This window comes from Artibeus jamaicensis, unplaced genomic scaffold (genome assembly GCF_021234435.1).
Source record: "Artibeus jamaicensis isolate MK-2021 breed Jamaican fruit bat unplaced genomic scaffold, CSHL_Jam_final contig_471, whole genome shotgun sequence".
In the NCBI taxonomy this organism is placed as follows: Eukaryota; Metazoa; Chordata; class Mammalia; order Chiroptera; family Phyllostomidae; genus Artibeus; species Artibeus jamaicensis.
Window position 1 is genome coordinate 6,497,185 of NW_026521850.1, and position 12,602 is coordinate 6,509,786.

The 12,602-nt window shown below is 57.9% G+C and overlaps 1 protein-coding gene across 3 annotated transcripts; it reads right to left on the bottom strand.

The window, feature by feature from the left end:
• Positions 1–2,848: 2,848 nt before the first annotated feature.
• SLC2A8 (solute carrier family 2 member 8) lies at positions 2,849–11,070 on the bottom strand. 3 transcript variants are annotated; one of them, XM_053667842.1, is made up of 10 exons: positions 10,934–11,070; positions 10,677–10,839; positions 10,199–10,405; positions 8,810–8,909; positions 7,198–7,397; positions 6,381–6,524; positions 6,175–6,283; positions 5,257–5,421; positions 4,680–4,757; positions 2,849–3,470 (listed from the first exon to the last, which is right to left on the bottom strand). In XM_053667842.1, the coding sequence occupies exons 1-10, from the start codon at positions 10,987–10,989 to the stop codon at positions 3,385–3,387; spliced, it is 1,308 nt and encodes a 435-aa protein (XP_053523817.1). In that variant the 5' UTR covers positions 10,990–11,070; the 3' UTR covers positions 2,849–3,384. The 3 variants fall into 3 exon arrangements, with proteins under 3 accessions (XP_053523817.1, XP_037014014.2, XP_053523818.1); XM_037158119.2 differs by having other exon boundaries at positions 4,680–4,825; XM_053667843.1 differs by lacking the exon at positions 10,934–11,070 and having other exon boundaries at positions 4,680–4,825; positions 10,199–10,422; positions 10,677–10,749.
• Positions 11,071–12,602: the final 1,532 nt, after the last annotated feature.

Sequence of the window (12,602 nt, forward strand, 5' to 3'; positions counted from 1 at the left end):
TGCCATATCTGAGACTCCATCGCCCTGGCTAACACTGTTTGCCCTGCCCTGGAGATTCCCCATAGACTCCATCCCACCCAATATACAGCCCACTCAAGCTGTTAGCAGAGACTTTCCCACATGAGTGGCTGGCCTTAGCCCATGCTTCACAACTTCCTAAATCCTCTCAAACAAGCGACAGCTGACCTCAGTGAGCTCCCAGCCGCTGTACCTCTTGCTGAATGGCCCCAGCCTGGCACTATCAGCAACCAGCCTAGATTCACAACTTGGCTTCACCTGGAAATCTCCAAGCCCAGCACAAGTACCAGCCAACTCAGATTCCTTTGTAGCTCAGGCAGGGTGGATGTGAGCAAAACACAGTGAGGGCTGACCTTGACCGGCACCGCCCAGGAAATCTCAGAGCCCGTGCACCCAGCGGACATCTATAGGCCCATCAGAGCACCACCGCCCTGCCCCTGCACAGCTGATCCTTTATGGAGGGGGGAGGTTGGTGGTCAGTGATCACAGCCAATCCTTGCAGCTGACTGGCCTGGGCAAATCCTCCCATTGATCTGCCAACAGCAACCAAGGCCCGACTACAAGAGGAGGGTTTACTTAGCGCACATGAAGGGCCCACTTTGAGAACCCAGACTGGGTGAAAGGGGAGGCCGGGCCACTGGACCCTACAGGACGCCTATTACATTAGGCCACACTACCAAGACCAGGAGGCAGAGCAGCTCTGCCTAATACACAGAAAACAAACACAGGGAGGCTGCCAAAACGAGGAGACAAAGAGACGTGGCCCAGATGAAAGAACAGATCAAAGCTCCAGAAAATGAGCTAAATGAAATGGAGATAAACGATCTATCAGATGCAGAGTTCAAAACTTTAGTTATAAGGACGCTCAAAGAACTTAGTGAGGGCCTCAGCAGCATAAAAAAGATCCAGTCAGAAATGCAAGATTCACTAACTGAAATAAAGAACAGTATACAGGGAAACAACAGTACCATGGATGAAGCTGAGAATCAAGCCGATGATTTAGAACATAAGGAAGCAAAAAACAAGCAACCAGAACAAAAACAAACAATCAAGCAAACAAGAATCCAAAAAAATCGAAGATAGCATAAGCGGCCTCTGGGACAACCTCAAACGTTCCAACATTCACATCCTAGGGGTGCCGGAGGGAGAGGAGAAAGAGCAAAAAATTGGAAATCTACTTGAAAAAATAATGAAAGAAAATTTCCCTACTTTGGTGAAGGAAATGGACATGCAAGTCCAGGAAGCACAGAGTCCCAAACAAGATGGACACAAAGAGACCCACTCCAAGACACATCATGATTAAAATGCCAAAGGTTAGGTAAAGAGAGACTCTTAAAAGCAGCAAGAGAAAAGCAAATAATTACCTACAAAGGATTTCCTATCAGCTGATTTCTCAAAAAAACAAAACAAAAAAAAACAACCAAACTGTGCAGGCTAGAAGGGACTGGCAAGAAATATTCAAAGTGATGAAAAGCAAGGACCTACAACATAGATTATTCTACCCAGCAAAGCTGTCACTTAGAATTGAAAAGCAGATAAAGTACTTCCCAGAGAAGATAAAGGTAAAGGAGTTCATCATTGCCAAACCATTATTACATGAAATGTTAAGGGGACATATTTAAGAAAAAGATGATCAAAACTATGAACATTAAAATGATAATAAATACATAACTGCCAACAACTAAATCTAAAGAACAATCTAAGCCAACACGCAGAACAGAAACAGAATCACAGATATGAGAACGTTGGGATGGAGCTCAGTGGGGAGGGGGTCGGGGGGATGGGGAAAGGTGAAGGGGTTAAGGAGTGCAATTAGGTAGTTACAGAATAGGCAGGGGGATGTTAAGAGCAAGTACAGGAAATGGAGCAGCCAAAGAACCTATATGCATGACCCCTGGGCGTGAACAAAGGAGGGGGGATCGCTGGAGGGAGTGGGAGGTGCTGGGTGGAGGGGGGCAAAGGGGGAAAGTTGGGACAACCGTAATACTATAATCCATAAAAATAATAAAATTGAAAAAATAAAGTGAAAGTATTAATCCTCAGAGAAAGCCAAACAGCACTCCATCAAAAAGTATAGGATGCTGCAAAAAAAATGATTCGCGAAACTCCAGCCAAAAGAAAGTGGCAGCAGTTACACTGATACCGGACAGAGAAGAGCTCGGAACAAGGGCTGCTGCCAGGGAGAGAGGGAAGGCCGTTTCATAAAGATAAAGGACACATCCGTCAGGGGGCGTAACAGTCCAATGTGCCGCACCTGTACGAGCGCCTCCAGCTGCCGGAGGAAGCAGCCCCCGCAGAGCTGCAGGTGAGATGTCTGCGCATGCAGCGCTCTCGCTACAGCTGGTGCACCATCAAGTGGACAGAAAACCAGCCTGCACGTCAGAGCCCCGAGCCACGCCCCTACACTGACTGGCGTTTGGGGCACATTCCAGCCAACACCACAGTGCGGTTCTCAGCCTCATCAAGGGCCCACCATGCAGCATGAATGATGACATAGGTGGGCAGTTAACCACATGGGGGAGGCAACCTCACCTCTGGAAGGCTCCCAGGAATTTGGATCTTGCTAAAGCTGAGAGCTGTCCTGCAGGATCTTCTGGAAACTAACCCTGGGGTCCCGCTCTGCCCTGGACCATGGGCCCACCCTCCAGCCTCATGAGAACCGATAGAAGATGCCAAGGTGAGCGCACTTGGGGCTGCACAGCCTGGCGAGTGAGTAAAGCAGGTTATGGAATGGGAAGCAAGCCTGTGAGTGTTCTTGGCAAGGTCGGTTTGTGGAAAGACAGGAAAACGCCCTTCTCAAACTGTGGCTCACAGAGAGGCCATGACCTGATTTTCTGAGTTGAATCTTTATTTGGCAAACGTAGTTCCTTTTTGGTAAAGCAGCCCGGTGAGGAGACCATGGGCCACCACCCAGCCTGCAAAGGCACCTCCTCCAGAGAACAAGGAGCCACAAGTCCCCTCCTCCACTGTCGCTTTCGTGTCATGACAGCGAGGGCACGTGGAGGTCTGGCCATGGGGCAGCCAAGACCCTCCGAGATGTCCCCTCCTTCCCAGTCTCAGAGCAGCAGCAAGAACTGACCCAGGGACCGGGAACCTCCTGCCCATGGCTCATGGGGCTGGAGAGACCTGGGCAGGAAGGAGGGACCTGGAGGACGAGGCTGCGAGGTGCTTTGGTCCTGGATCCTGGCTCCCTGAGGGCAGACAGGGCTCTGGGCTCTGGCAGGGGCCCAGCTCAAGGTCACAGGCAGGCTCTGTCCCCTCCGAAGTCCAAAGTGGCCCAGCTAGGAGGGGCAGCCACTCCTGGGACGGGGCTGTCATCGCCCCTCGAAATGGGCTGTAATTTGCTCCAAAGTCTTTCCTTTGGTCTCAGGGACACAGGACAAAGTGAAAAGGACACTGAGGATGCAGAAGGCCGAGGCGAGCCAGAAAGCACCGTAGGGCCTGAGCACCTCCTGCAGAGAGAGGAAGCCCTGGGTGACCCTGGTAGAAGGTTCGGGGCCCTCACGTGATCCCCAACCTGGGCCCCAGCCTGCCCCGCCCAGGCTCAGGGCTGAGCGCTGGCCAAGGTGTGGATGTTGTATGCTGGGGAGACTGAAGCTCACTGTGATGAAGTAACTACTCCCAGGTCAGGCGCATCACCAAGCAACAGCTGGGCCCGCATGCCCTGGCTCTGACTCCAGAGCCCGCAGACCTACTCTCTGCACTGAGCTTTGGCCCTGCCCTCCGAGGTCCCGGCCCGCAGAGAAGTCTCTCGTCTCGGAACCGGAACCAGAGGAAATAGGTGAGCTAACAGCAGGTGGAGACGGGGCGGTGTGAGCACACACGGACATTCAGGGCCCGGAGGCACAGAGGGAAGAGCAAGCAGTTCCCACCCTCCCAGCCCAGCCCCAGCAACCTCCCAAGCCCCAGAACCACAGGCCCCTCCCTTGTCAGCTCTTCTTTCCCAGGGCAGCTGCCTGAATGGGCCCCAGCTCCTGGTGGACTCCAGGCCAGCCCTGGGCATTTATGCCTCCTGGGGCCTGCTTCTCCAGCCCAACCCGGCCTCTAGCAGGTCCATTCTCCCACCACCGTCCGCTGTTGCCCCAGCCTTTGTCATAAAGGGGACTGTGGCCATCTCATCCTGCCTGTCTTTGGAACAAGCCTGGGTGTGGCATGTACCAGGAACCCTGGGGGAATAAATGACTATTGGCCAGCACCCCACCCCCTGAGGGGCTGGGAAGCCCCTTGGGCAGGGACCATGTCTGTGTCAGCTCATCTATGAGAAGGCAGCAAGACGTCCAACTAGACTGATGTTCCCATCACCCGCAAGAGGAGGGTGCCTCAGCCCCTCCTGTTTTCAGCCAAGGAAGCTGATTCAGAGAAGGCAGGCAGCAGGGAAACGGCCAAGTTAGGCCTGCCCACCCCAAAGCCCCACTTCCCGACCTGCGTGCCCGGCGTCCAGTGGGGAGGCCCCTCCTGCTGTCTTCCACCGAGACGGCCTGAGAGGTCCCTCCCTGCACCGGCCCATCTGTCTTCCCCTCCCTGCTCCAAGACAGCCAGAGTGCCCAGGTGGGGCCCAGCCTGTACCTGAGGCCGTGGGTCCTGAATCTTCTGTACCGAGAGCAATTCTAACACGTGCTCTCTGCTGACTGTGGGGGGCGCCCACCAGCGCCCATACTCACCATGAGGCTGCCGAACTCTTTGGTCACCAGGAAGGCCATGAGCCAGTTGGTGAGGACGCAGACGCCGGTGGCCACACCCTTGACGTGCAGAGGGAAGATCTCAGACATGAGGAGCCAGGGGATGGGCCCCCAGCCCACAGCGAAGCCTGTGGGAGCACGACAGGCGTCAGGACCCTCAGGGGCTGGGCTTGTCCGCTGGCTGCAAAGCCTGGGGCTGGCGCCTCACTGGGCTGCCTGGTGTGGCCGAGGGGGCCTGGGTTCCGGCCTGGGCCCGGCAGCTCTGAGCCCTCCTGCTCTGAGGTCTCAGGCCACCCTCTTTGCTTCCTACGCTCGGGCCCCTTCTCTGTAGAATGGGATCCCAAGGGGCCTACTCAGCACACTGACATGGGCATTAGTGAGAGGGCAGACAAGGGCTTCGCTCGGTGCCTGGCACATGGTCAGAGCTATAAATGCAGCGTTGGGGGCCTAGGTGGACAGGCAAGCCAGGTAGGCCTGGACTCGCTGGAAGCCACAGGAACCCTGCAGTGACAGGGTGCCCCATCGGTCCCCACCCGACTTCCCCACTGGCCCCTCTCACCAGCAATGAAGAGGCACATGCTGCCCACCGCCAACCAGGCCAGCCCTGCGCTGGCGTCAGCCGGCTCCATGGAGACGGGTACCAGGAGTGAGGAGTTGCTGGGGCCGCCCTGGGTCAGCTTGAAGTAGGCGCCAAAGGCACTGCTGCTGACCACCATGACCACACCTGTGGGCAGGGGCGGGGAGGTGGGGGGTGGGCAGGCACTGGGGGAGGCGGCCCCTGCAGCAGGGGTCCACCCAGTGTGCCCACTGCTGGAGGTTGGTCTCGACACCTCTGAGAGGGGCTGTGAGCGGCACCCGGGAGCCCTGACTGGGCAGCATCCGCCCCAGACCAGCCCTGGCTTGGACCTTACACCTCAACGAACTCCAACAAGCTCCCCAAAGCAGGGCCCCCCAGCCTGAGGGGCGGGAGCTGTGAGAGAGGCGGCACACCATTGGACCCCGCCTTTCCCAACAGCTTCACCCAACAGGGGGCTCGTGGGTGTCAGCACGTGCTCGGGGGCACACGCGGACCATCCCCTGCTCCTCACGACGGGCCACCAGTACCCCCACTGCCCGGGGGAAACCGAGGGGCAGAGAGGTGAAGTCACTTGCCCCCAAAGGCCACAAGCTTCCAAGCCACTTCCCCTCCAGGGCCCTCAGTTCCCTCATCATGAATTGGGGCCGTGGTGGCACTTTCTTTGTAGGTCCTTGGCAAAGGTTCAAGGTTCAGGTGCGATGCGGGGACACCGCACACGCAGGCCTGGTCTGCAGAGAGCACCCCCCAGTGCGCGCTCCCGTTAAATGTCCTTCTGGTTCTCAGGGACGCGTCCCTCCTCCTTGAAACATGCCGTGGTCTCAGTAAAGACCCTCCAGCCCCTGCCGGGGATCTAGCCCGGGCCGCACCCCTGCAGGGGCTGAGCCCAGCCCTTGGCCTCACCTGACAAGGCCAGGAGCAGCCTCCGCCCGGCTCTGTCCATGATGCCGGCCGCCATGGCGGTGAACAACACCTGGATGACGCCCACAACCACGGAGGCCAGGCTGCTGTCCTGGGGAGGAGGGCAGAGGTGGGTCTGGCAAAGGCCTGGGGACTCGGCCGCACCCACATGGCACCCGGACAAGGTGAGCTGGGCAAGGCCTCTTTACCCTTAACTTGGCTTCCTCGAAGATGGTCTTTGCGTAGAACATGACAGCGTTTATCCCAGACAGCTGCTGGAAGACCATCAGCGAGATGCCAATGACGAAGGGCTTGTAGACACCAGGACGCCTCAGCTGGGCCAGGCGGAAGCCCTGCTCGACAGAAATGAGGCATCAGGGCTCCCGAGGGCCCCCTGGTTTTGGGCCCACCACCCTCAGGCCTGGTGGGAGAAGTGAGCCTCAGCTTCTTGCCGTGGCCCCCTCTGCACCACTCCAGCCTCCCCATTTGTAAGGGTGACGAGATCCTCATGCCTGCACACCCCTTCCTGATTTGCTAGGGGAGCCACCATGAGAGCATGTGGGCAGAGAGCCAGGGGGTCCAGAATCCCCCCAGCCCAACAAAGCCTCTCCTCCACTGCCACCACTAGGCCTGTGCTGGGACTCCTGTGTCACATGAAGAAACTAAGGCTTAATGACAGGACAGACACACCGCAGGTACGTGGCACAGACTCCATCTCCTCCCCTGCTACGTAACCCCCAGGTGCAAATCCGAGTCCTCAATTCTGCCCTCGTGTCCCTGGGACCCGGCCTGGGCTTTCTTTTCAGTAAGATTGAAGGCCAGGCTTTCCCAGCGATCTGCCAGGCCAGGGCCCCGCCGAGCCATGGGGCTCAAGCAGGCCTTTGCTTGCTGGCACGCAGGACAACATGGCACCCCCTGCCCGTGCATGTGTGTACATCCTTGGGAACTGGCTGTGCGGCCTCCCTGGCTGCAAAGGGGTGATGCCACACTGACCCCGTCCTGCAGCTCCGCCTACTAGCCCCTCACCTGGTGCTCAGCCCCAGCAGAAGGCTCTTCCCAGCCCTGCTCGGAGCCCCACAGGAACTGCGCAGCGGCCAAGGCTTCCTGGCGCTGGTGCTGAGTCAGCAGGAAGCGCGGGGTCTCGGGCATGCAGCACATGAGCAGCAGCATGAAGGAGGGGGGCACACAGCCCAGCACGGCCAGCCAGCGCCAATCCAGGACCCAGCCTGGACACGGAGGATCAGATGTCCGAGCCCCGGCAAGCCGGCCCCTCACCAGCCCCAGGGACTCAGCCTAAAGGGTGGGGGCCTCACTACCTCCACATGGCTCCCTGGAGTTGGTTACTAATATTGTCACTATTGCTGACTGCAGAAATGATGGGGGTACATCGTTACGCTGCGCCTGCTCGGTGAACATTTACGGAGCCGTTACACAAAGAACGAGGCGCTTACTGTGCAAGGATGGGTATGACTTGGCACCGGGCATGTGACATTTCAGGGCGGGAAAATCAATATGTGTGTTCCCCATCCAGTCCTCATGCCGACCCCAGGAGGGCACCAGAGGCAGGCAAGGCTGGTGCCCTGGAGAGGAAGGGGCACGGGGCGGGGGGACTTTTCTCTGAATGGCAGAGGATCATAAGTCACAGGAAGTGGTCAATGCAAGGGCACATTATGATGAAGTGGAGATAATTTCATGGGTGTCTCGACACCCATGAGTTTGTCCCAAATGCCAGTGTCTGTACATGGCAGGGCTTTGGCACATGCTGGGCCCCCACAGCAGCCGGACTACAGGCAGGACTCTGAGTTAGAGTCAGGATGGTAAGTGGGTGAAAATGAAAGACCGTGGACCTGCCTATCGACCACTTTAAAGACCCCTGCAGCCCGCAGCCCAGGCCTTGCCACACCCATCAGGCCTGCCAGCCCCCAACCCCTGGCCCTCCCCGTGTTTCTCAGGCTGCCCCTGGAAAACCCTCATCCAGGGTCTGCCGCCAGCTGCTTTTCACGTGGCACTGAGTTTAAACCCTCAGCAGCCTTGGAAGAGGGGGGTTACCCCTGCTTACAGACAGGGAAACTGAGGCTCCCAGAAGCTGTGTGAGTAGGCCAAGGCTGCCCAGCCAGGAAGGAGCGGAGGCCCTCTATTGGCGTGGGGCTGTCAGATGCGGAGCCTGGCCTCTTTCTACCCCAGGTCTGGTGGAAACACGGCTGTCTCCACTGCAGGCCCCAGCTCTGACCTCAGGTCTCCTGGAATCTGCCTCCTTCGTGCTGCCAATCCAGTCCTGATATTTCTGAGCGAGGCAGGCTTGGGACCTCTGAGCTCCTGGGCTGAAGATTTCAGGGGTGCCCCCTCTGCGCCTGGAGTCGTTGGACTGTTGCTGCCCAGCATGGTGCTAACCTAACCGGTCAGCCCTCCCCAGGCCCTAGGGATGGGCTCCCGCCTCGGAGGATGAGGACATCGCCTTCTTCAGCTCTTCAGGAGCCCACACATCCCAGGGTCTCTGGGAGGGGATCAGGGAACCTAGCACCTTGAGTACAGGCTGTGGGACCCTGGGAAAGTCCTGTGACCTCTCTGTACTTTAGTTTCTATATATTTGTAAAGTGCCCATTAACAGGAATCAAAAGAGATCATGTGAAAACTCTACCTGCCAGGTAGGCCAGGAGGATGCCTGTGACGACCATCAGCTGCACACAGGAGCCGAGCAGGCCTCGCACCTCCGGGTAGGCAATTTCGGAGATGTAGACCTGTCAGCAAGTAAGACGGGAGTTGCAGGCCTGGAGGGCCACTAATTATAAGCCGCAGGTCAGGGCCTTCCTCATAGCTCCCTGCACCCCACCAAGTGATCTGCGGCAGGGGTTTCAAGGGGATTCATGGTATATATATACACACACATATGTGTGTGTGTGTGTGTATGGCTGCTGTGTGTAGGTGGCTGGGTGGGTGGGGGCACAGAGCTTTACAAACTTTTATGTAATGGTATCGCTCCCCTGGATAAAATGCAGATTCTGGTGCAGTAGGTCTGGAGCGCGGCCCCGCATCCTGCCTTTCTAACTAGTTCCAGGTGACACCCGGGCTGCTGGTGGGGTGCCCTGGGAGTTAATACAGGAACTCTTTGCTTCAGTGGCTACTGGTGACTGGGCTCAGGGGCCAGAAAGGTCTTGCCCATACTTCTGGGTTACTCCATACCTTACGTTCATGACTCCAGTGTGTTTTTGTCCAGTAAAAACCCCCAACATAAAATCCAACCCAGCTGCCCAACGACTGCAGGTGAACAGGGACAGCCAAGGAGGACCCGTGTGGGTGCTGTCAGTCTCGACCAGGCTAGGGTGTGGGTGGTGGATCATCCAAGCCCACGGCCAGCAGCGGTTCACCAGTCACCCCAGCTGCCAGGGTCCAAGGCCTTCACAGGGCTAATGTGCAGTGTCTCTCTGATTCCTTGCCCACTGCATGAGGTAACCTGTCACTCACTGTACAGGGGAGGGAACTGAGGCCTGGAGAGGTGCTCTGCTTAGGGAAGGGGCAGAGCCAGGATGTGAGCTGGTAGGAGCAGCTCGGACAGTGCTGGCTCAGGCACTGGCAGAGAAGCAGGGAAGGGGCGGGAGGACTGGTGTGTGGAGCAGGGAAGGGGTGTGGCAGGTGGGAGGGGCCTGTGCCCCTGGGACAAACCTGACAGGAATTTCTTGCTAAACTGTAGTAAAGGGGATGATAAAGGCCATCTGGGCTGTACTGTGAGGCTTCCGCTGACCACCCACAAATGCCATCTTATTTGTAGAGCGAAGGGAAAGCCGGGTTAAGTGGCACAATCCTGGGCAATCGCTTCATCACTGCCTACTTGAGCCTGGACAAAGGACTTCACCTTTCTGAAACTCACTTCATCTGCAAACGGGTTAATAACAGCAGCTCTTGCCGAGGCCCACTGCCCCATAAGAGAGATAAAGCAGATAAGGGCCACCCAGGAGGCCCAGGGGAGAACTCTGTCCCAAGGTCTTTCCTTTTTTCCCCGTCCTAGGGCCTGAGGCTAGGGACCACTCACCGGGGCCACTAGCGAGGCAATGCCACACGCTAGGCCGGTGAGGAGGCGGCCTCCCAGCAGCATCCATAGGTCCTGCGCCGCGGTGATGACGGCAAAGCCGGTCACGAAAGGCACGGTGCTGAACAGGAGGCTCAGCTTGCGCCCTGCGCGGTCCACCAGCCAGCCGCCCAGCACACCTCCAGCCGCAGCTCCCAGCGTCACGATGGCCTGGGGGCAATCGCCGGCTGAGGAGGGGGCGCCCCGCTAGGGGATCATAGGGCAATCTCGCCCGCCATCCCACTCCCAGTGGCCTGGGAAAGAAGGGGATTAATGCCCTTGCTGATGGTCTGGGAGAGAGTGACGTCGGCAGGGGAAAGTCTCATCACGTGTCCTAGGGGGTGGGCGTGGAGGGTCCCAGTGCCCTTCCAGGGGATGGGGTGGAGGGACCCGGAGCCCGTCTTCGGGGTGAAAGAGGTAGTGTACCAGCCGGAGGTCTCACCCCAAACCATGAAGCAGCTTCGTCGTCCAGCTGTGGGGCCGGCGGCACGGCGCGCCGCAGGCTCGGGATGGCAGGGGAACTGTAACCGAGCGCGAAGCCGAAGCTGAGCGGGCCGAGGGCAGCGGCGAAGGAGGCAAGGAAGACGTGGCGGCCGCGGGGAACGCTGCGGGGATAAGGCGGTGGGTGAGTGGCGCCGGCCTGGGCGCCGAGAGAGGGGCGAAGCCACGTCTCGGGTCCTGGCTCTCCAGCCCGCTCACCTGCCGCCGGGCGGCCGCAGGAGAGGCTGGGTCTCTACCCTGTCCTCAGGCGTCATGTCCGCGGCCAACGCTTGCTGGGTCCGCTCTGAAGCCTGAACTGCCAGGAGCCCCGCTACTGATGTCCGCACCAGCCTCTCCCAGCGGAGCCGGCCAATGAGCGTCTCCTGGAGGCTCTGGGGGCCTTGAGCAAATCATCCAATACGAGTGTGGTGCGAGCCAGGCGGGGTCAAATGGCTGCCATTGACCGAGCAGGCCAATGAGGGAGGAGGGCAGGTCTTGTTTCAACCAATGGAGCTAGGAGCCGGACGAAGGCGGAGTACGTGGGTCACGCCCAGGACTTCCAGTACCCACTCTGGGGGTTGCCAGTCCTGTAGACTGTCTGCTGTTCCTGCTTGGTGTTAACCGCTGCTCTAGGGCCTGAGTTGGAGGGGACTGGCCCCTCCGCCTTGTCCTTCATTGCCCCCCCGAGAGCCGCGGGGCTGGTGTTATCCAAATGACTGCTGTGTGTCACTCTCCTCTCAGACGCAGAGCCTGGCCCAGGGGCTCCAGCTTGGCTGCTGGGGGGCGGGGGGCGGAGGCGCGGCCCTGCACTAGGCAGCCTACCTTCGTGCAGCTCATCAGTTGGGAGTCCTAAGATTGTCGACGGCTACAGAGCCTACGATGACTAGGACCTCCAGGTGCTGGGGACCCGGAGTTCCCCATACCTCTTGTGTAGGACTGATCAGGGCTTAAGTGGTGAGCTCCAGGTTCCCTAAATTCCACTCACTTCACAGGTAATCCTGACTTCTTGAACTTTCATTCAAATACCTCCCAGCTTTGGGTCCCCTGTGGATGTTAGTAGCCAGCCTCTCTAGGTGTCCACCCGAGTCACTGCTGAAGTAAGGATGAATGAGGCCAGGGTTTGGGAGAACCGCGCCATTTGTACGGACACTCTGGGTGCAGACCCCTGCAGTGGAGTGATGTTTAATTCTGGAAAGAACTGGGGCTGCCAGTAAGAAGCTTACCGTAGCTTCTAATCTTTCTCGGGGCCTGTGTTTCCTCATCTCTACATGGGGATCACAGTACCTGTCTTCCAGGAGACTTTTGAGTAGGGGCAATGTACATAAACACCGAGCATGAATGCTAGCCAATGTGATCATGGTAGTTGTATGCTCTAGTGCAGTCACCTGACTGAAACACCTTTAAAGACAGGCCACTTCTCTGGGCTCCATGCGGCATCTCGTGCTCTCGGTAGAGGTATACCTTCTTATCACAGCTTTAGCTGTGATCACCTGTTTATTCTGCTCCCTCCTCCAATGCACGTGACCTCCTTGCCCAGATAGCGCTGGATGCTTGCAGAGTGGATGCATGACAAAGTCCGTGGGTAAACTGCTCAGTGAGACAGTTTATTTTGTAACTCACCAGGGCGTATGCAGAGATGCTTACATAACCAGGATGCTCCAGGGAGCCCAGCTAGCGCCGGCCAGCCCTCTGAGCCACCAGCCCCCAAACCCGCTCTCGCCCTGTCCACTTCGTGACCACTGCAAGCCAGTACTGCTGTCAGTGCAGCCTCTTCCTGCACTGGATGAGCTAAGCACCACCTTTTGCCTTTTCTGCATTTATTCCTCAGACCTGTGACTTGTGTCACATCATGGGTGACGCTGATGCTGCCAATCTTTGCTCTAAATGG